The following is a 23,928-nucleotide window of genomic DNA, read 5'->3' as shown; positions in this document are numbered from 1 at the left end:
ATTTTTTTAAATTTACTCAATAATTATATGAAGTACTGAAAATTAAATAGTTATTGCCTCTGGAACCTGTTAGATAGGCAACCTGCAACTGGGCTTTAATAATAATTATCTAAAGAACAAATTTAAAAAAATGAAGTGCATGTAGAAGGTGGCAATAAGTGTGACCTTAGTGGTTGAGGCTTAAAAAATATCCTAAACTTAATTTTAAAAAATGAGAAATCGAAGAAATACCAGACTATTGGAAGGTGCAAGAGTCTGTGTACTTCAAAAAAAAGAAAAAGAAAACAGGCACAATCGATTTCCTAGTACTGTTAAAATTTTGTCTAGTGCAATATTAGGCAGATAGAATATTGATAAAAAAAGGGTAATATTGGGGCCATTCCAAAAATTAGGTCATCACTTTAGTCAATTTCTATAAAGGAAATGATTCGTGGGGATATGAGCCCCATTCTTCACATTTGCTGAATTAAAAGTAAATAACAGACAGACAAATTTGGTCAAAGCATGCCTGAAAATACCAAATTGGAAGTTAAGATTTTCAGCATATTTTTGTAACAATTTGAAATTCAAACCAGACTTTTGCAAGGAGACTGAAGTTAGATCTGCACACTTCAGTATTCTGAGAAAAAAGCACCATTTAAGAATGTAAAAAAAGAACAAAAAGAAACAGACAAAAGTAGCCAAGTAATACCTGAAATTGAAAATAAAGAAGTCACAATTAAACTTACCTGTTTTTGGTGTAGAGATAAATTGAACTTTTCTTAATTTTTTTGTTTATAGAAATCACTGTAATCTGACTTTGGATAAGTCTTTGAAGTCTAAAAATGTAAATATCTTGGAGAAGTTAACAAAAGATGCAAACCAGGGAGAAATTATTCAAAGCATTGGATTAACTAAATACAGTCCAATGAGAAATCGTGAGATTCCATAATAAGTCTCCAGTTACAGTAAAAGACCATTCCCACACATAAAAGCCAAAATCATACTCTGCAAAAAAACTTGACTCTCCTAGATACAACTGGAAAAGACTATCGAATCAAGTCAAACATTCTACAATAAAAATAAATACAAAAATAATCTCAGCAATTTCAAATTTGAAAAATAGAAAGAAAATCTAAGAATGTAAATATATTGAATGAAGACATCAAGTGCATAACAGTTTTTGAGATTCTGTGAAGAAGGGAACGGTGCAGAATGAAAAGTGCATGGTTGTTTTTTTAAAGAAACACACACACACACACACACACACACACACACACACACACACACACACACACACACACAAACAATTGGCATAACTGTAGATGAAGCTTGTAATCTGCACAAAACATTCTTGGTTGTATCAGAGTCCTTTACTTTCAATTGTTAGGCAAAAAACAGTAAATATTTCAGAGAGCTGTAAAATACTTGTTTATTTCCTTGCAATAATGTTGTTTTGTGAGATATCGTGATGTGGTACTGCTGTTGTCATGGTTAAGATTTCTCATTGAATAATTTGTTTACAGATGCTGCTCTTTCTCCACAACATGGAAAAGCAAACTCGAGCAATGGAGATGGACTGATTAATGACTTAAGACTTCTTTCACTTGAAAAACAGCTGAACATAGAACAGAAGGTAAAACATATATACCTGTTCTTTTAAGTTACAGTTCCGCATTGAAGCAGAAGATGCACAAAATTAGATACTAAGCTAATGGCTCAGAGAAGACAGTCAGAATAGTGTCAGGAGTGGATTCAGATGGTTATTTAATGTATTGTAGCCTTTCCTTTTTTAAAACTTTTCATACATATTTTTTCCCTATTGCTTTCAGTTTCCTCCCTTAAGCTCTTTCCTTGGTAGCAGTTTATCTTTAGCTGTAGGAGGAAAATGAAATTGTGTTCTTACCATGTTAAAATTTGAGTCCAGTTTAGTATTTTCAGTAAATTTTATTGTTTATTTTGGTTAGAAACTAGGTGTCTGCTATGAACCACTTTTTAAGTGCCAAAACATGTAAATTGTGAGTTATATAGCAAACACAAACAGCTCTTCAGTAAACTGTTAATGTAATAAATCACAGTTTCGACAGTTATTTGACAGAGCTGTTTTCATAACACACAGAAGTATTCAGTAATTCATTCCTGAATTACATGATAATCAGATGAAGCTGTCCAAGTCTAAAATGTATTAAGGTTAAGGTATTGTTTTGACTACATTATTTGTTTGGCCAGTAGCAGCTTAGTCCTCACCACAAAATTTATAAATCTTGAACCTAACTTAAAACAGTGGAAACTCCAGGTAGCCATTTTGGCTTGCCTTTGTATGCTTGTTCAAGATCACTAGTGCAAGATAACTTTCACACAATATTTGCATGATCTCATGTATGCATTTAAAAGCCAATGCAATAGTCAGTCTGACATGGTGGGGTCATTATGTAGCCTTTCAGTAGAGCCTCCAGACAACAAAGGGATCAAATTACTGATGTTTGAGCATACAAGGGGTGAATGCCCATCGTGGGGCATCAGGGCCCCTGGCAATGGCTGTCGTACCAAATAACCTTTGCTGCGGTTGGGTGGTACCTGTAGGGAGTGGGTGGCCTGAGGGTGGACATTTTGCACTTAAAGTCACCTCTGCTGCACAGTCTACAGCTCTTCAGGCGAACGATTGTATGACACACCCATGAACATTGCTCCACATAAACATTTGAAAATGGTCCAAGGAATTGTCTTACACAGGTATCTCACACTCCATACAGATGAGCTATGGGTTAATCTTGAAAGATGAGGTGTACATTTTATCTGACGTGCTCAGAAAAGTCCTAAGGATGATTGAACAAATACATGTGCTTGTATCTTAGCTTTTGAAGGGAATTTCCTCCCGGAAACAGTTAGTTACAGTGTGCAGGTGTGACGTGAAACTTTTAAGTCCCACCACCAATGAGGTGCTTCTGATGCTTACGCTTTGGTCATATGTCATCCTGCTGCCCAGTGGACCCAAAATGTGGTAACTGCTGATGATCACTCCATGAAGGTAGTCCATGTGACCAACGACGTTTGTGTGTTAATTGCACTGAACATTATCCTTTATGTTCACCAGTTCGCGCAGTCTTAAAGAAAGAAAAGAAAATACAGGAATGTAAGTCTGTTGATTGGCTGTCCTATACTGAAGTACTAAAATAATAACAACGCCCATATCCTGTTGCTATGATGACAAATTATGTGAAAACAATTGGGATAAGGCTAGTCACATGACCGTGGAGGAGCCAAAGCCTTCCACGCCTTTGGATTTTGAGCCAATGCTCATTGGTGTGCTTCCATCCCTGTTAGTGACAAGCAGTGGTCTGGGAGGATGGCTGGCCCTCCTGGCCCCTTTTGCCTAACCTGGACACTCGTAAGATGATTATTCATTGGAACTGTAATAGATATTACTGTCAGCTGCTGGAATTACAGCACTTTATTTCCTCCTCTTCTGTAATTTGCGTTGCTCGACAAGAAATGCATTTCACTGTTGTCCATGCCCCAATACTATGCAGTTATCATGCATTGTGTCAGAACTGAGCTGGCTCCAAAAGGGCATCTGGAGGGATTTGTATGTTACGGAACATAGACATCACCTGTGACTGGATTCCCCTTCATAACACAATGGAAGCAGTATGGTTGCAAACTAACTCAGCGATCATTATTTGCAACATTTACCTATCTCCAAGAAGGCCACTTACTTTCACTGAGTTGACCAGTTGAATCCAACAACTCTCCACCCTTTTCTCGTACGTGGGGATTTCAGTGTGCACTCCCCCTTTGGGGAAGTACCACTTCATCGGATAGGAGCCTTCTGTTACACCAGCTTCTTACCAACCGTGATCCATGTTCCCTCAGTACTCGCCCATGGCACCTTTCAGCTATATCTTCCCACAATCTCATGGCTTCACTACTTGTGGTCACTACATAACAATCTTTGTGGCAGTGACCATTTTCAATAATCCTGTCAGTTCTTTGCCACCACAAAATGCAATTGCAACCAAAACTATTTTTAACCGATACTGTTAAGCACTGGTTTGCTGTATGCCACATAAGGAATGGAAGAATTTCAATAAGATGTGATATGCTTTAACATCTCCTGCTGGTCGGGAATGCCATTCATTGCCAAGAACGGGTGTAGTGTTTTTATGACGGAACTGATAGCTGTTGACAGAACTTTCCAACGTATTAAAAAGGCCTTCCTTGACCATGTTTTGATATGTAATGACTCAATGAGCATACTCCAGGCCGTTGACCGCTGTTACTCTTGTTGCCCTATGGTATCTGCTATTCATGACCTTGCTTAACTTCATCATACTGCCTGCTCGATTGTCTTCAGGTGGGTCCCAAGTTATGTGGATATCCCCGGGAATGAAGTGGTTAATTGTTTAGCTAGAGGAGCTATTACTTGTCCCCCATTTACTTTGACGATCCCAGGTGCGGATTTGCAAGTGTAAACAAAATCTCTGCTCCATCAGAGATGGAAAAGCATCTGCCAGACTACTAACCCCCCTGTAATAAACTGTGCACTATCAATCGAGGAGAGTACTGCTTCTCCCAGAAGAAGTCCGCCATCCTGTGTTGCTTATGCATTGGCCATACCAGGCAAACTGATAGTTTTATTGTTGTTGTGTGTGTGTGTGTGTGTGTGTGTGTGTGTGTGTGTGTGTGTGTGTGTGTGTAAAGCTCCATTCCCATATTGTTGAGGTTTATACATGAACAGTACCTCATACCCTGGTGGAATGACCGCTCTTTCTGGTCCTCCATGCTAATAGAAATATTTTTAGAAACTTTTAAAATCTAAAAAACTTTCAGTAGCAGCTTAGTTGTTAGTAGGTCCTTTATTACAGGATCAAACATAACCGGTTTCTCAGTGATTTAATCACATCCTCAGGTGTATACATACAGCTAATTTAACATTGGTGTGTTAAAAATAAACAGTTTCCCAATGTCCAGAAGGCATTCGTAATGTCAGAATTGCCTAAATTGGATGGTTACAAGACCTGCCCTTCTCTGTATACATTCAGTATTCCTTGTTAGTCCTATTTGGTACGGATCCCAGATACTTGAGCAGTATTCTAGAATGGTGAACATGAGTAGTTTGCAAGCAATATTCTTGCACTTCCCCAGTATTCTACCAATAAACTGAAGTTTATTACCTGCTTGATCCACAGCTGAGCCTAAGTGATCATTCCATATCATATCCCTACGAATTGTTGCACCCAGGTATTTGTTCAAGTTAGCTCATTCCAACTATGACTGATGATGTTATAGTCATTGGATACAACATTTTTTTCATTTTGTGAAGTGCACAGTTTTACATTTCTGAACATTTAATGCAAATTGCCAATCTCTGCACCACTTTGAAATCTTATCATGATCTGACTGATTATTTATGCAGCTTCTTTCAGACGGTATGTCATTATAGATGACTGCATCATCTGCAAAAAGTCTGAGACATGTGACACTGAAAAATCATTCAATATAACATGCTGTGTTCTCCCAACCAAAAAGTCCTCATCCAACCACAAATTTCACTTGAAACCCACATGATCGAACTTTTGGCAATAAGTGTAGGTGTGGTACTGAGTCAAATGTTTTTCAGAAATCAAAAAATACTGCATGTACCTGACTGCCTTTGATCCAAAGCTTTCAGTACGCCAAGTGAGAAAAGTGGAAGTTGGGTTTCACTTGATCGACGTTTTTGGAATCCTTGCTGTTTGGTGTGGAAGAGGTCATTTTCTTCAAGATACCTCATTATGTTTGACCCCAGAATTTGTTCTGAGATTCTACAACAAATTGATGTCAAGTTATTGGATGGTAGTTTTGTGGATCACTTCTTCTATCCTTCTTGTAGATATGTGTTACCTGTGCTTTCTTTGAAACACTTGCACAGTTTTTTGTTCAAGGGATCTACAATAGATTTTAGTTAGAAGAGGGGCTAACTCATACAGAATCTGATAGGGATTTCATTGGGCCCGAGAGCTGTGTTCAATATTAATAATTTCGACTGTTTCTCAATGCCACTGAGACAAATACTGATTTCACTCATCTTTTCAGCAGTAAGTTTCTTGGCTACATCTCCATTTTCTAGTAGCCAATCCTTTCAATATACAGTTGAATTTTCCCCACAAATCTTACTGCTATCAATTTCAAGCTTCAACCAGCTTTTTGTACCTAATTTTATGTGAGCTTCACTGCTTTTCAGGAGTGCTTTGAACTCTGGCACTTTGCTGCAAAAGCTGTGGCAGTTAACCACTAGGGTTTTAATACTCTCATGTGTGTGAGGCATTTCTTTCAATCATGTACTGATATTTTGGGTTTCCTACAGCTGTTGTTATCTGGATTAGCTGGAGAACCACCTAATCTAAAAAAAAAAAAACCCGTGTGCACCCACAGTCAGATACCTAGGTAGCAGCCTCTGATGTGCAGTGCAGTTTTATGCAGTGTCTCTGTTGTAAAAAGATTTGTGAACGAACAAACCGTATTAGGTTATTAGGAATTTAAATATATCTTTTAACTCCAGTTCTGATTTCCCGTGTAACCTCTCCTATTCTGTGGTAGTAGTTTCTACCTATTCCTTCTTTCTCCCTTTATTTCTGTAAATTGGATGAAAGAATTTTAAGTTTTGAAAACATATTTGTTCTTTCTAAGTGTTCATGTATCCTGTCTTTTCAGTAGGCTGGTTGGTGAGCAACGTTTTTCCTTTCGTTTTAATTTGCAATTTAATTTTTTACTTATCTTTAAATTTTGTATTTTTTGTACACATGAAGCTTATACTGTACAGTTACCTACATTCTTATACAACTCCTTTGGTAGAAGAACTGAACTGTTGTATAGACTTTGTGACTTTGAAAAGGCTAGCCAGAACTAATTGTAAATTTGTTTCTCTGTACAGGTGAAACAGGGAGCTGAAAATATGATAGCAAGTTTGACAGCCAGTCACTCTAGAGATAAAAAACTTTTAGCTGAAGCTCATCAGATGTTGGCCGACTCAAGAGCTAAAATAGAGTTCCTGAAAATGCGCATTTTGAAAGTAAAGCAGCTACGACATAGCAGTGTGGATCCTAGTTCAGTACCTAACAGTACCAGTAGTAATGGGAGTGGCGAAATGAATCAAACCAAAGGTAAATTGTAACTGATAATTCAATGCTTACCTGGGGGAATTTTTGTAAATGGTTATTATTAGTAAAGTTCATATAGGTAAGTATTCAGGTTATACATCGTGTGTTTTAGAGTAAGTTAATTGTTGCACAAATTGTAACTAATTATGGAAATACTTATCTACCTTCATTTTACCATGCTATTATGAAACAAAGACATGTTAGCATTAAGAACTTTTGTGTGTTTGGTATGTCATATGTCAACTTCCATACTCATTTTCACAACCGTAAAAATTATTTCTGCACACCAGTGAACCAGGTGCGTTTATATGGTATGTGAGCCTTCTGCAGTTTGGATGGTGTCTTTAAAAAGCTGCAAATACCTTACCCCTGGGGATGTGCTAGTCAAAATTAGGCAAAAAAGTAATGTGGGGAGACTTTACTTTGTCATACCACTGCAGCCAGTTGAAGGATCTTCATTTGACCCCTTTATAGCCCATATTATTGAAAAATATTTTCATCCTATATTCTGTCTGTGTATTTTGGGTACAAGAACAGAAATTGTATGAAGACCAGTCTCAGTTGGTCTCATGGTGCTACTTTGAAACTGTGGCAGTATAAATACTAGATTCATCTCAAAATAAATGATGTACCACATAATAAAATGATTTAAAATTGTACCTTCTTTGTGCCAAGATATTCACTTCCACCTCTACATATAATCGGCAAAGAGTCAGCCATTAATATATGAATCTTTTCTTTTGATCGATACCTTTTGTTCTGTGAGGATTGATTCATATCTTTGGTTAGTTTCCGTATTTGACTTTTAGTCAATATTATTTTTATACCCTCATGCTGACTCAATATGATGAGCCAAATATAAGGTCTTTTTCTAAAATAAAACTAGTGTTTGACTAGCATAGTGTTAGTACCCGTTTCTTTCAAAGTGCTCTGTTGTCAGCTCATACCATTGTCCCAGGAACCTCCCCACTTTGCTGCACAGTCCTGGAAAGCATGTTTTCGGATATCCTTTAGTGTCCATGACAAATTCTCTTTAATGTCATCAGTGGTGTCAAAATTATGTCATTTAAGCATAGATTTTAATTTTGGAAACAAGAAAGTTGCATGGAGCAAAGTGTGGGTAGTAGCATGACCGCAGTTGGACATTAAACTGATTTTTGGCAGAAAAGTCATAAATTGCCTATCTTTGTGGGCAAGGCACAGTACAATAATGAAAGTTCACATTTTGTCTTTGAGGCAAACATTCAACAAGCACAAACTCATTAACATTGGGGAAAAAACCTGTGAATACCAATTTGATATGAGCCTGTCTTAATGCAGTCGTCATAAATCCGACACTTGTTTCTGTGACAATATGCAGGAGCGCAGCTCAGTCATTCAGTGTAGAGAAAGCCAACGCACACTAATCGATACTTGGATGCAGATAGTTTGTGTGCAAGAATGTGGGTCCGTAACATGCTAATGCATAGAGCAAAGATTATTTCTGATGATGATGACCACTTACAGGCTGAACTGGAACATTTGAGACACGCTTTCAGAGAGAATTCTTATAGCAAAGGAAACATTAAAAACATGTTCACGTGCAATGAAGGGCTCCTTTTGAATCGGCAGAAGAGGCCAAGTTGGCTGCTTTCCTGCTGTACTGTGGAGCAACGAGCCGCAAGTTAGGATGTGTGCTGCAGAGACATGAACTGAGACCAGTATTCTGGCACAACCCCAAGATATGAGACATGCTGTGCCCTGTTAAAGAAAACATTGTTTTTCAGGTGCCCGATGTGTGAGGTGTCCCTTGCGAAAACAGTAGCACCTATATAGGTCAAACTATTTGCACAGTTGCAGAGCTTTGTACTGAGCACAAGCGACATATTAAAAAAAGGGAGCTTGGCAACTCAGTCATAACTGAGCCTGGAAAACTGTCACAAAATATGGTTTGAAAAGACAAGAGTCTTGGCTCATGCATCATCATATTGGGATTCTGTTATAAACGAGGCAGCTGAGATGAAAATAAACAGCAGCATTTTTAACTGAGACCAAGGGTACACAATTAGTAGGGCATGGGTGTGGGCATTGGATATTGAAAGAAAGCAAAGACAGATACATGATGCTCATAGGGAGGCGGGAACAGCAGTTTCAAGTGTGGCTCAGGCTCCTCATGCCGCTTGACATCACTGGGTCCCATGGCAGGCTGAAGCTGGTATGATATGCCCAATATGTTTCCACATCTGCCTCGTTTCGGCCTTCTCCATTTGGTACCATAGGCTGCAGTCACGTCTGTACAAGGAGATAACCATACCAGTCTTGGCAGTTAGTTGTTTTTACTCCTGTCACAATGGCAGAAATAGCCATCAAAAGCTTGAGTATTTTATTTGAATTGATGCGCCTTGAAAACTGAAAGATTTTACTCAGAACAACTGTCTCTTGACCACCGGATTGTCCCTACGTGACTTACCCTGAGTCTGCCACCATTGTCCCTTCATTGCATTTTATCCAGTGAATGATGCCCTGCCTTCAACTATGTTACCTATCCCAGTTTTTTCATCATGTTTAGAGCACTAACTGCCATCCTTCTCCTAAACATGTAGTTGTCTGCTAGCTAGATATGTGTTCCATAGATCATGAAAAACATTATGACTTAGAATGTTTCAACTGAACAACAAACACAGAACATACATTTAAAAAATATATGTATTTTTATGGCTACTTGCTGGGCAATTAAAGGTTTTTGCATATATGAATAATTATTTCTATTCAATAATTTGTCTTTGGTGTATAATGAGTTATTGAGAAGAAACACCTTTAAATTAACATCTGGAAACACTTCTGCTGGCTGTCAGACATTTTGTTTCCATGGCTAGAGTGTCAGAGTTGTATAGCGCTCCTTAAAGTGCCAAAGGTAATTCAGTAAAGTGTAATGCAAATCACTTTCCTTCTAGTGTTGTACAGATTATCCAAGTGGATTTCAGTGCCACTGGTTTATATGTGTTAGTCTTGTGTAGTATTTTCATGAGAACAACATTCTCAACTTTCATCTCAGTAGAGGTAATTCTTTTTAATTATTGCCATTTTGCGAGTTTTCTGCAATTTGTGCCAACCAGACCGGTTTACAATATATAAGTTTTTCTTTGTAATGCACTAGTTCTAACAAATTTTGCAGTATCAGCTTTTTTATGTAGCAGTCATTAGTGCCTACTGTTACAACAAGAAAATAATATATCATTATTGTACTTTCACTTAAATAGCTTGTGCACCTGCATTAATTAAAATGAGCTATCTTTTTTTACTGTGTACAATTACAGCTCTGTTAAGCAATAAAAATATTTTGATGAAACATTTCAGAAGAATTTTAGGATGATGGAATTGTATTTTTTCCCTTCGTACTGTCTTTTCATCAAGATACCTCCCCATTAATTAAAGTTTATAATTACTATCAATTATAATTATATATTTATTGCATATTTGCTTTCTTTAACAGACAAATTTGAAACACCACTTGAAGAGAGAGTGGAAGAATTAAGGCACAGACTGAGGATTGAGGCAGCTGTTGTAGAAGGTGCAAAAAATGTTATAAAAATGCTGCAGAGTTCCAAAGTTGTAGATAAAAGAGCCCTTCAGGAAGTAAGTAGCATTTCAACATACAGTTTTTCACTTGACTCACTACATTTTTGTATGAGAAGGTTGTATTTTATTTTGATTTATATTTGAAAGAGAGAGTCGTCATGACAAAGCTGTCAGCTGAAAACAGCACTATAAAATACAGTAACCGAATAATTTTCTCTATTTTGATTTCCTGCAGACTTGCCTTCCTATTAAGTGTACACACACACATGTTGAATAAGTAATATATTAGGAGACACATTTTTGTGTGTCAGGGTGGACTGATAATTCCACTTGGTACACAATGTTACAGTTGACTTAGTTTTCTCTATTAGTATTATTAGCACTGCATGAAAGGAACTAGTTGAGTTGTGATACTCTCCGAAAATAATTTCTTTGAACCTGGGCCCACGGCCTGTGTAATTAGTCAGTAAAATCATGTTTTCCTTTGATAGCCTGTATTTTCTAAAGATAAGTCTGTGTGTATCTTGATGCTGACTTCTTCAACATATAAACTTTTGTTTAATAAACATAGATTAATAAATAAAAATTGATGTCAGTTGGTAACTTCACAGAAAAATTGAATCATCTACCCTGCTGGATATCTGATTTTTTTCATCACCATCGTGATCATAGTACCTTCAGAATAAAATAAAATAACATTACTAGTTTTACTGGTCCAAGTGATGTTTCTGTAACTGTTTATGATCTTAGCAAAATGGGGGTTTCTCTGCAGAGTTAATATTAGTGAGGTCATGGATTCTCACAATTCTGAGGGCATCAACTTAGATGATGAATGATCTTATAATATCTACGAGGATGTTTAAATCCTTGAGTTTCTGTAGTTATGTGGCTTCTGGAATATCTCAACAAAGCGACTATAACGTTGTAGCCCTGTCACCGAAGGCAAAAACAAAGGTTGAATAAGGGGGAAAATTGTGTACTTGAAAATTTTTGTCTACTTACATGAAAGGATGTCATGAACAACATACGAAAAATACACACCGGTGGTGTATGAGCAGGATGGTGGGGCCTTAAATGTTACTTTTTTATGTTTTTCTTATATAACTCTAAAACTGTGGCAACTAGCAAAAATGTTTCCCAGTACAAAATTAGATTTCCTGCAAAGGAAGTTCTATTCACTTTTTCTCTAGGACTAATAACCCCGCATTCCAGGTGATGGAAAGGCCACAGATTACTAAAAATATTGTTTTAATGGTATAAAACTACTGTTTACTGTTAAATGGATTGTGTTAAGAACAGATATCGAATATGTGTACAATGTCTTTAGTGCAGTAGAGCCATAATAATAGATGAATTGTGTAGTGGGGATGTAACAGGGTATGTGGAGCAGGGTGGAGAGTAGAAGTGCAAGGGAAATTTGGTCACCGAATTGTGGTCATACACTTCCCTCCTCCATAGGTCTGCAAACTGCAACAGCGAGCAGGTGATTCCCCACTCTGTCTACCCCACTACATCACAAAAGCAACTACAGGGTGTTTCACAAAGTTATACCGACGTTCTGCAGCGCAACTCATGATCCCTTGTGATGTGGTGCACAGACGTGCCCAGAGAGGGAGTGTAACACTAGGATAATGATGTGAGCTACTAATAAAACTAATGCAAGAAATGCATAGGGATGGAATCTGCGTAAATCTCTGCCCACTATTCTACACTTCTATAGGAGAAATAGTTTCTTAATCACACTGTCCAGCACCTGAGGTGTTCTTCTGTGAAAGGTGACCTCTCATCCCAGGTGCTGCTTGCTTTTGATTTTGCAGACAGAGGGCGGATTCACCTGCTCATTCTTCAGCTAGCACACCTATGAAGGGGGAAAGGTGTGACCACAGTCCGGTGACCTACTGTCCCTCACACTGCTGCTCCCACCAGTCGCCTCTCCACCCTGTTACAGCCACAAAAAACAATTTATCCCTAAATACCACTCTACTGCACTTAAACACAATACACGTGTAGTATTTGTTTTTCACCCACTTCATTTAACAGTAATTTTATGCCATTAAAACACTATTTTTAGTAATCTGTGATTTTTCCCTCCTCTGGAACACTGAAACTATTAGTCCCAGAGAAAAATAAATTGGATGTTTTTTGTATGAAATTTAATATAGTTTTCGAGTTATTAAAGAAAAGTGTAAAAATTATCTTTAAATGTTCCTTCCCCCATACCCCACTGGTGGGGATTTTTGGTATGTTGTTTATGACACTCCCTCCTGCCGCTGTACGAAAATTAGCAATTACACTATTTTTGCCTAATTTTTCTTTACTAACTGGACAGTTGTCTCTTTCCCCTTGCTATCTGGTATTTTAGATATTTTTACCCCTTTGATATTCATTCCATATTGAAGATAATGGAAGTTTTCTTCTGTGATTGCGATAGAATGGTATGTCAGAATGATCTCTCCCTCCCTCCCTCCCTCCCCCCCCCCCTCCCCCCTCCCCCCTTTCCTGTTTCCACATACAGTTACCAATTTTCAAACACTCTTCACTATATGATAATGAAAATGATTGGTCACATTTTGGTAACAGCATCACTCCCTGCTGCTGCAGTTCCTTGTCCCTCCTTATTTTGTGTTTCACCAGTTCCTGTACTTCAAGAACGAGTCATGATAACTAAGTAAGGTGATGTATTCATAAGAAACTGGACTTGTGTCCAACATTTTTGTTTGGTGATCATGCAGAGAGCCTCTGTTCAGGAAGTACCCTCACTTTTTTATTTTCATCTAGTTAAACTTGCCACCCTGAAGTTGAAATTTTCTTACAGCCTGATCCTTATCAGTTTGCTCTTGAGTGCGTGTAAATTAAAAATAATAATAATTATTATTACTTCATAATTTCAGATTGCACATTAGTGTGAAAATATTATTATTATTATTATTATTATAAGGCAAAGTACCATTATGAGCTATAACTCAAAGACCCCGAATGTACCATGCAGTCATTGTAATTATGTTTGTTGAGAAAGATTTATAAACAAAAGGTGAAATTTGATCGTTGTGCATGAATAATTGCCTTGTTATGCTCAATAAAACCACATACCCAAGCCAGGCTGTAAATTTGGCCTTTGCTTTTTTAACTACATAAGCCATGGTGTTACTGTATACTGTGTCCTTTTTCTTTTCATGATTCATTCTTTTTCTAGTACTTGAATGATAAAATTTTATCAGATTCTATCTCTAGTTCTTTTCTTTCACATCTTTAGCCGAAGAGGACTGTATGTCCATACTGCTGCTGCCATCGCTGTCATAGATCTCATGTAGGGTACTAAAAATTGGGTAATAGAGATCAAGCTACACACAGGCGCAGGCAGTCTTTTTCCCCCATCCTCTTCCCGGAGAATATCAACAAGTCCGTTATTATTCCTGACATAATTTCCTAATGTTCACTTTATTGTTTTTCATAAACAGTCATGCCTTTCAAATGAATTGTTCAATGATGCAGATATAAGTTATTGTAGTTAATGGACACTGAATTCTATTTCTTTGAATTGAATTGCTTTAAATGGCTGTTTTCATGTAATGATGAAATTAGAAAAGAAACGCATATCTGTAGAGACAGAAATTGAAACTACATGCAGGACTGTAATATATGCAAGACTCAGTATTCAGGTTGGTCATAAACATATAAATGGATCTTTATATCTACTACGAGACTTAACTCCCTTATGTAACTGTAAAATTTGGAGAAAAACTTCAGCTAACTCGTATGTATGAATTCCAATCATATTGTCATTGTTGGAAGATACTCCAATCATCCAACAATAACTTGTGATAGTTGCAGTTTTGTAAGTGATGAGCATGACAGCATCATTTGTACAACAGTATTACACGTGTTCTCTGAAAACTGCCTAGACCAGATAGTTCAGAACTGGAAATATATTAGATTTAATGACAACATATAAACCAAACCTATTTGAAAAAGTCTATATTGGAAGTGGTATCTGTGGCCATCAGGCAGTTCAGCAACCGAGTAGGAAGTTGTAGATGTTCAGTTAGTTAGATAAAGAGACATTGTAGTGCGTTTAAAATTAGTTGCATCTTTTGACAGTTCTGCACAGGGCGAGTAGGGGAAGCATAGTTGTCTGTGTGTGCCGAGCACGTCACCGGCCGACCATAAAGCCATGCCTACCTTACATCACGAACGTTAGTGGCCGCCAGGCAAACATTCTTTGGTGGTAAAGAAATGCCATAAATGAACAGAACAGTTAAATCTATCATCTTTTATACATAACTCACAGTTATGGTGTAAGTGAAGTGATCCCAAGGGAAGAAGCATCACTGTCCTCTTCCTTGGAACTGGTACTGGCACCCACTGAAATTAATATCTCTTCAATCTATTCTTCCAGCAGTCCTTACGAAGGTGCTGTAACTCTGTCGAATATACGTATTTGCCCAAGCTTCCAACTGATAGAACTGACTAAGGAACTACGACGCTGAATAACTCTTCCGAAAGTAGATTGAGCTTGACTGAACTAAATGTATCATGTTAACTGCTTTGCTTCCTAACAACATTACCAAGCAGTTCAGTGTAAAACATCAACCCTTATCAAGCTGTTCAACTACGGATCGTTTTCCACGCTACCCTACTACAACTGGAACTCTATTGAAATTAAAACATGAAAACCTCTAAGACAAATGCACAAACAAACGCTTGGTTAGAACAAAACGAAATATCGTATAAGTAGCACAGTTTTACAGTTTAACATTCGGTCGTGATGCTCTGAAGCATTTACCGGAACAAATTTTTCAGTCGTTTGTAGTTAAGCCGACCATCAAATTTTTGAGAACTAATGACCGTTTTGCATACTCACAAATAGTTCTGAAGTGTGTGCACGGCATAAGACCACGACAAATGGGCAAATGCTTAAGAAATGGCCAGCAGTATTTTGGATTCGGTTGTGAAAGTCTGACTGGGGTAGCATACGACCAGCGGATATATGATCGTTTGGCCATAAAATCGTGTTCTGAGTATAATCTTGACACTTCTGAATGCAATGCTTAAGCTCTGTCCAGGGCGGAGAACGTTAACTAAAAAGCTGCAGAATTTGTGAACAGCAATCCTGAGCTGGCGTGCTAATCGAAAAGTCATTATCAATCATGTCAAGACAGTATTTGGGTTAAAAGTGACTTCGTGCGGTATTGTCAATTTCGTTGCTAAAAAACGCAAAGTGTCTTAGTTAAGCGATGTAAAGCAAGATGCTAATTTTTTGGAAGGCACCAAGAAATACCACCTAGGTGCGCGCATTAACTACAAATATTTTATATTCACTCAAAAACAACTGACGCCAGCTATGACAAAGATGATCACTTGCGTTAATGACTACAGTATAGTATTAATCTACAACTGACTTTAAAGAGCACCGAGAAATAAATGTCAGAAAATATAATTTTTCAGAATTCCACAAACTAAATGTGAATGAACTTTTTGAAGTGTCCCTAAAGAAGTTTGTTGCTCATATTAAAAAGGAGAAACTTTGGTAGGCAGTGGCTTTGTTTAGTCTTCTACAGTAGAAGCAACTGAACGCGTCTTATATGTTCCGACAGTATTACTACTGCGTCCAATCGCTAGTCTTGGACTCCTCAAACTCTCCAAAAGAATAATTAATAATTTTACCGATAAACTATTTTTGTAGGTTTTTAAAAACATTTTTACAGCGTTACCACTTAAGGGTGGCGTTTTTACCACGTGATCTAATTTCAGAACCAGAAATGTTTCAAGAAACTCCTATCATGGTGTAACTTGAAACACCCGTTATTTTTCCATTTTTAACAGAAAATATTGACCTGAATTGTTATTACCTACTGGAAATTTCTATTGGGAGCGTGCCTCAAAGTTTGATATACGTTTTATGGTTCAAACGGCTCTGAGCACTATAGGACTTAAATGCTGAGGTCATCAGTCCCCTAGAACTTAGAACTACTTAAACCTAACTAACCTAAGGACATCACACACATCCATGCCCGAGGCTGGATTCGAACCTGCGACGGTAGCGGTCGCGCGGTTCCAGACAGTAGCGCCTAGAACCGCTCGGCCACTCCGGCCAGCAATACGTTTTATTGTGTTTCTGTTTATTGTTGCGATGCAGGTGGCTTCAAAATTAGAATGTGTTTCAAGTAACCCCCAAAGACGGTAAATTGTTTTTCTTTATGTATACATACGATGCAGGTGGCTTCAAAATTAGAAAGTGTTTCAAGTAACCCCCAAAGACGGTAAATTGTTTTTCTTTATGTATACATGGTTAAATACAAGGGATAGGCACAATAATGTGAACAGTGGTAGTAATGGGATGGTTGTGTTTGACGGTCAACAACGCAGGCAAGGCACGTGTCGCGCTGGACTGTGCATGTTCAGTACCGACTAGGTGTCAGTGCAGGCTGTTTACGAGTAGTGCACACTTCGTATTTGCATTCAGAGGCCGAGGTCGACGTGCAATGAAACACCTAACAGAGTTCTAAACAGGGCAAAATGGTGGGGGGCGATTAGTTGGAGCACCAGTAGCCAAGACAGCCAACTTATTGAATGTTTCAAGAGCAACTGTTTCAACAGCCTTGACAGCCTACACAAAACATCGAAAGACATCCTGGTGCAAACTTAATAGTGGGCGCAAATCGAAAGTAATTGGCAGAGCTCGTCGTACGCTAACACGAATTGTGTCAAAACAACACAAAACTACGGCGGCTAAAGTGACTGCATAGCTCAACAGCCATCTTCGAGAGCCCGTATCTATCGACAATGTCCGTCGAGAACTCCATAAAGCGAATGTTCATGTACGAGCTGCTATACCGAAACCGCTAGTGACGACAACCAACGCAAAGAAGAGTAAAAGATGGTGTCAGGAGCATAAATCCTGGACGACTGATCGGTGGAAACACGTCATATGGTCCTCTGAGTCAACGTTTTCGTTATGTCCAACATCGGGCCGTGAGGAGAACGCCACAAGAAGCCTACAATCCTGATTCACGCTTCTTCTAAATAGAGTTAATTAAGCGATAAGGAATAAGAGTACTGTGATGCGTAAAGCACTGTCGCCAGAACCGAAATTACATATCACGTTGCGTGCATTATAATCGAGAACGCTCCGCATGCTAGAGGATGCGGTTTTAGTTGTTGATGACGTTGTTTCATTAACACCAATAATTGTTACATTAACAGTAACGCAATAATTATTCGAAGGAGACCGCATTAAGAAGAGAATGGTTTGCAAACTACTCTGTTGAAAATAGATCTGTACAGTACAATATTACAAAATTCAAATACATGCGAATGGGGAGCACTGCTGCGACGTTTTAAATAGATGGATATTGAATAAAGAGTGCACCTTCTTGATTTGTGTAGCATTCCCTCCTGACAACAATATTCCTTAACAAAGAGTCAGCCAACTCGAACGATGGGATTTTAATCTTGTAGACGAGAGCATTTCCACAGCTAGAATTACACTTGCTTGTATTTTTCTTAATTCACTTGTATATGTGCTCCTAAATCAATAAATTGTTACCTGCAGCTCAGATATTTTCAAACCACTGCAGCTCAGATATTTTCAATCCATCTATGTTCTGATCGCACATGATGGTCTCAGGAACAGCAATATGTTTTGTAATCAGCATCACTGAAATCCCACAGACATCTACGCAAAGCATAGATATCCAAAAAGCGAACGTTGTTCTCCGTTCCCCACTCCATATTTCAGTTTGTCTACACTCTATGAACACACGTAACCTCAAAACTCATGCAACTAGTGACGCCAAAGTAGGAACACGCCGAAAGCGTTCAGTTTCACCAACGAGTGGCGCAAACGCGCGATGCGCATGCGCATTGGCCGGTAGTGCAGTTGCCTGCAATCTAGTGTCGTCCTGTAAACTAGGCTTTACAAACGGGTTCAAGAGGCCTACAGGGAGTCTGCCACATCTTGCTTGCAAGTTTCCAGATGGCTAAAACAATTTAACGTACGTCTGGACGGCCGTCAACAAGTTCAACGCCCGACAACGTGACCCGTACGCGTGCGTTACTAAATGCCGACAGATTTGTGTGTTTCGGTGTCTAGCGGAAGAGCTAAACGACGTGTCATATCGGATTGTGTTTAATATAGTCACTGATGATTTGAACATGCGAAAGGTGTGTGCCAAATTGGTTTCAAAAGTACTGGATGGCGACCAGAAGAGCAACCGTTTGGAGACTGCGACAGAACTTGTGGAACAGCTGGAAAGAGACCAGGCTTTTTAGACAATGTCATCAACGGCGATGAGACATGTGTTTCTGGATTCGACTCAGAAACGAAACGCCAAAACTCAGAACGGCACACACAAACGTTTCCAAGCTAAAGAAAGCAAGAATGTGCATCGGAGTTCGTACCGCAAGGAACGACAGCCTACTACCAAGGATTGTTAAAAAGACTAGCAGATGGTGTCGCCCGCACAAGGCATGTGCACACGTCAATGTAGGCGCTGCATCAGCAGCGCGCCGTGCCACTCCGCTCCTGTTGATTCGGTAGTTCCCAGCGAAGCGCAACTTGGCAAAGATGCCGAATCAACCATAATGAAGGGACGCCGTTTTGATACCACTGAGGATACCCAAAATGTGACGACACGTGTTCTAAAGGAAATTCTAATCACCGCCTTCCAGAAAGCGTTCCAGGCATGAGGGAATCGCTGGGTGTATCGCTGCTCAAGGCAACTACTTTGAAGAATTTTAATAGATTGTACAGTTTGGATCAATAAATTTTGTTGTACAGACACAATTGCATTACTTTCTTACCACACCTTGTAAGTTACGACAGCCACATGAATCTTCATTGTAGTCGATAAATTTTCAGTATAGGCAGGGTTACCAGACGTTCGCGGACGCGGACTTGTCATTTTCGACGTTTAATGTAGCGGCCGCATATATTTTTGCGGTTTCTTCTAATGTTCGCTAGTTTTGGTAATGAAGATCTTTTGATTTCTGTTTCCATCTCGTATCGTCAACAATTAACGCACTTTTTACTTTGGCCACTTAATTACATTATTTGTTATTGTATAAAATCCATCCGTTACGTTCAGAAAACCGAAAATATTGATTTATATTGCGTACAAATTATGTTTATATCCCTTTTAGCTTCGAGATAGCTGCTTCGACAATACTAGTATCTATCGTTATACGATGTCCAATTGCCCATTGTTTTAGTGTGATACATGTGCTTTTAGCGAACCTGTTGATCATTCAGCTGCATCTTTTCTTTCCGTATTCATCTTATTGGGGAAAGTTTCGTGATTTTGATAATACAGCTTATAGTACAGAAATATAGTTCAGTTTTGTAAGTAAAGTCTTATCCATGCGGTAGCTAAACAATGTTTTTTGATCATTCTTTGTTTCACTTTGTTTAAGACAATTTCTGATCATGCCAAGGAGAAAGTTTGCATAATCTACAATAAGGACCAAAGCTACAGCGATTGTTAAAAATATTCTCGTACCACACTCCGTGTCTGAATGCACAAAAAAATGCAAGAAGTTTCATTTTACGGTATAGGCATCAGATACATCGAACCACAAGACTCTTTTAGTTGTTCAATACTTACTGAAACCTTTTACAGAAGCTGTTGAAGTTTGATTCACAGAATAACGAAACATCGGGGACAAATTGTAAAGTTTTGTCAAGACACTAAGTCAACTGCGAATTCCATTAGATAAATTAATCGCTTTTTGTGGAGGCTATCAATACCAACTTTGGACGGCTTCATCGACGCGGCCAGCGGAAAGTGTTGCACCAAATTAAAGAACAACTAGGAAAAAATATAGAAAGAATTGGATGGCCTGCAAATATTCTCCACAACACTGTATCAAGTGCTGCTGGAGTCTCAACTGTCGACATTGAAATAATCGCCTTGACACGGTAAAGGCAGAAAGCCGAAAGAGCTCTCCTTATACGTTGATGTCAATCATCAGAATCTCATATCTCACTCAAAAAGGAGATGGCTGTCGTTAACATGCGCGGTTGCGAGTATTATTAACCTTTGGATGTCATTACAAGAATTTTTTTACGCCACAGACAGGCCACCTATAATAATTTCTGATTTTTTCGATATTCCCATCAGATATTTCTGGAGTCAAACGTGGCTCTGTTTGAAATAAGAATACAGTCTCGATAATTGAAATAAGAAATATGTTAACCAACACTCAATGATGTCTGAATGAAAGGAAGACTGACAATTTCATGCACACGCTGACCAAGATGAATTTAAACATTCAAGAATGTGAACCCTAACCAAGAAATAATTTCATTTCGAAATTTGGGGAAGAGACAATGGTTTTCTGTACCAGAGAATTAGATTAATTTGAGAAATGGGCTATTTCTTTTAATAAATATCAAGTATTTGATTGGACGACATTATCTGAAACCACAGATAGGGGGATGATTGAAAACACTATTATGTACCTGATTAAAAGTGGTATTACGATTTAAGACGACAATTGTTTTCAGGAATACATATAACTGCACAGCTTTTCAGAAACTAAGCGTGACTAGGAAGAACGAAGTCTGAACATTCCGTGGAAGAAAGATGGATTTACTGTCCTCAGGAAAACGAAAATCCTGAATACAGATGCCAACCGCTAAAATTATGCGAGTATGTGTTTTCTACTCCCGCACACAACGCCACTGTGGAAGGGTATTTCCGCTGATGTCGGCCGAGTGGACTGATGAAACAAATAGACTGCTGCCAGGGACTATGGACTCAATCGTAGAGTGCCAGTTTAACTACAAGCTGACATGCATGGATTTTCATATACACATTAAAGGGAAAACTGGTGCAATCTTGCGGAAAATGGCTCTAAGCACTATGGGAATTAACGTTTGAGGTCATCACACCAGTCCCCTAGACTTGGAACTACTTAAACCTAACTAACCTAAGGACAACATACACATCCATGCCCGAAACAGGATTCGAACCTGCGACCGTAGCAAGCGCGCGGTTCCGAACTGAAGCGCCTAGAACCGCTTGGCCACAGCGGCCGGCTGCAATCTTCCGAAAAATATGGTGTACCAACTACTTCTGCCGCAACAAGTTCGATGTAACTGTGTTCTAAATAAAAGTTAATTATATGAAATAAAATGTTTACTTCATTTTTTACAGCCCCATCTCAGAGTATCACGACGAGCTCACAGATAGATATGGCAACCCTATTCATGTCACTTGACAGATAGAAATGAAGGGTGCAGAAAAGGAAGGGACTCGTTAGTAATTTGACCTTTCTGGCGCCCTACAAGAAACGAGTATGGGATCAATCTATTTTTCCACGAAGTTGTTTTCAAAGTACTTTTATGCAAGATCAGCCAGTTGTATCATTAAAAAATTATGTTACATTATTCAAATGGACATACAAACTTTATTCTCCAGCAACTAATCTCAAACTTCCAAATGACGTAAGACCGATGGGCCAATTCATTTCCGATACGTAAAAAAGCTACAGGTTTGTTGTTGAATCTGGTGTTTTATAAATTATAATTGCAAATCAAACGTAACTGGAAAAAGTAAGTTAATGTGAATTGAGATGAGGCACTTTTTTGGTTATATCTTCTATAGTTGCATTGTTTGGCCTGCGTGGAAACATCACTGCATCATCTGGATGACTAGACAAGCGATTATGTTATTTATTTCCCAAGTGGTTCATTTTTTAACACGAAACTTCACAGAGGTAAGTTGAAGGAAATAATGTTAAAATAAACTGTGCACGATCTTGTAAATTTAAAGGTTTATAATTGATACGTATGCACCTCCAATACTCAATGTAGTTCTGCTATCACTATGGCGTGTGAATTGAGCTTTAAGCTGTGAATCATGTTGCAGTGCGACTATTTCATTTACCAAATGAGTTTTATGAACAAATATTGGCAGAATAAAGGGGTTATCATGTTCAACACGCCAAGATTCTCGGCGAGTATGAAACAGCCTCAAATATTTCTAACGTCTGCAAATATGTCTTTTCTGTGTTTCAAATTCTTTGACTCCGTAAATACCTTCAGCGACAGGTAAGAGTGATCGAGGCATACCAACAGCCGGACAGTTAGAAAAAAAATTTATTTCTTTAAGTTCATTAGTAAAAGCTGCACAGTTTCGCTTTAAATGCAATTATTTTCTAAGCCATTTGTCCAATTATCTTGTTTGGTCCCTGCAATCCCAAATTAAGTTTGTTGAATTTTTGTGTGATATCACACAAAAGCAGGTGTTTTTCTTCCTTTCTCTCCCGTCATCTTGATTCTGAAATCGAAGAATTGTCGATATTAGAAAAAACCCTTTTCTTATAGTGCTATAAAAATGTTACGTCCGCTTTCATCCACTGATGAAAGTTTATCTATGGATTCGTTGTCAGATTTCGAGATTCCTGTGAAACCTATAAAGCTTTCAGCCCAAGAACATAAAAAAAACCTTTGCAAAAGATACTTTTATTTTACTGATTTTATTATTTGACCACTGTAGGATCTCCTCTAAAATGTCTTGAGTTGAAAGTAGACATCGTAATTGTCAACATCTGAATTTTTACCGAAGGAATTAACCCTAAGTTGCAGATCACGAATATGCAACATAATGATGGGTTGTTCTGACAGTAGTTGGTTGTTGTGTTTTCTATATCTGCACTAACATACATACTCCATCAGCAAGAGTATGGTGCGTCGCGGAGCTTACCTAGTGCCACTGATTGTCATTTCCTTCGGTGTCCCACTTGTAAATAGAGAGAGGGATAAATCCGTATGAGCCCTTATTTCCCTTATCTTCGTAGTCTTTATGCAAGCGTACGTTGGTGCCAGCAGAATCTTTCTGCATTCAACTCCAAATGCCAGTTCTCCAAATTTTCTCAATAGTGTTCTGTGAAAAGAAAGTCGGCTTCCCGTCCAGCTTGTCTCCATTTGAAGCAGTTACTCATACTACGAAGGTATGACTGTTTTCTACTTAGATCACCTTCATATGTTTGTATACCTTGGGATCCATCATCATTTTCATCTCATCACCACCACCATCATCATCATCACGTACTTTCTCTTTTGAATTCTTATCATCATCATCATCATCATCATCATCATCACTTTCTATCACGTAATCTGGATCAATATACTGCCTTCCAAAACTTCATTCATCATTTCTTCCGAATATATTTCGAAATTTGGTTCCTTTACTCTCAGAACTTGTTGAGAATAACCAGTTGTTCAGGCTATTTTGAATGGTTCGATGGA

The 23,928-nt window shown here is 38.3% G+C and overlaps 1 protein-coding gene across 3 annotated transcripts in view; it reads left to right on the top strand.

Annotated features, from left to right (window-relative positions):
* Window positions 1-23,928, top strand: part of LOC124612286 (serine/threonine-protein kinase N) — a 311,276-nt gene that overhangs the window by 148,460 nt on the left and 138,888 nt on the right. For all 3 annotated transcript variants that reach the window (XM_047140393.1, XM_047140394.1, XM_047140392.1), the window contains exons 3-5: window positions 1,506-1,615; window positions 6,893-7,121; window positions 10,591-10,733. In XM_047140393.1, the coding sequence (XP_046996349.1) occupies window positions 1,506-1,615; window positions 6,893-7,121; window positions 10,591-10,733 (482 nt within the window). The remainder of the gene's footprint in view (window positions 1-1,505; window positions 1,616-6,892; window positions 7,122-10,590; window positions 10,734-23,928) is intronic.

This window comes from Schistocerca americana, chromosome 4 (assembly GCF_021461395.2).
Source record: "Schistocerca americana isolate TAMUIC-IGC-003095 chromosome 4, iqSchAmer2.1, whole genome shotgun sequence".
NCBI classification, from domain to species: Eukaryota; Metazoa; Arthropoda; class Insecta; order Orthoptera; family Acrididae; genus Schistocerca; species Schistocerca americana.
Note: the sequence above shows the minus strand (reverse complement) of the source record. Positions and strands in the feature narration are given on the sequence as shown.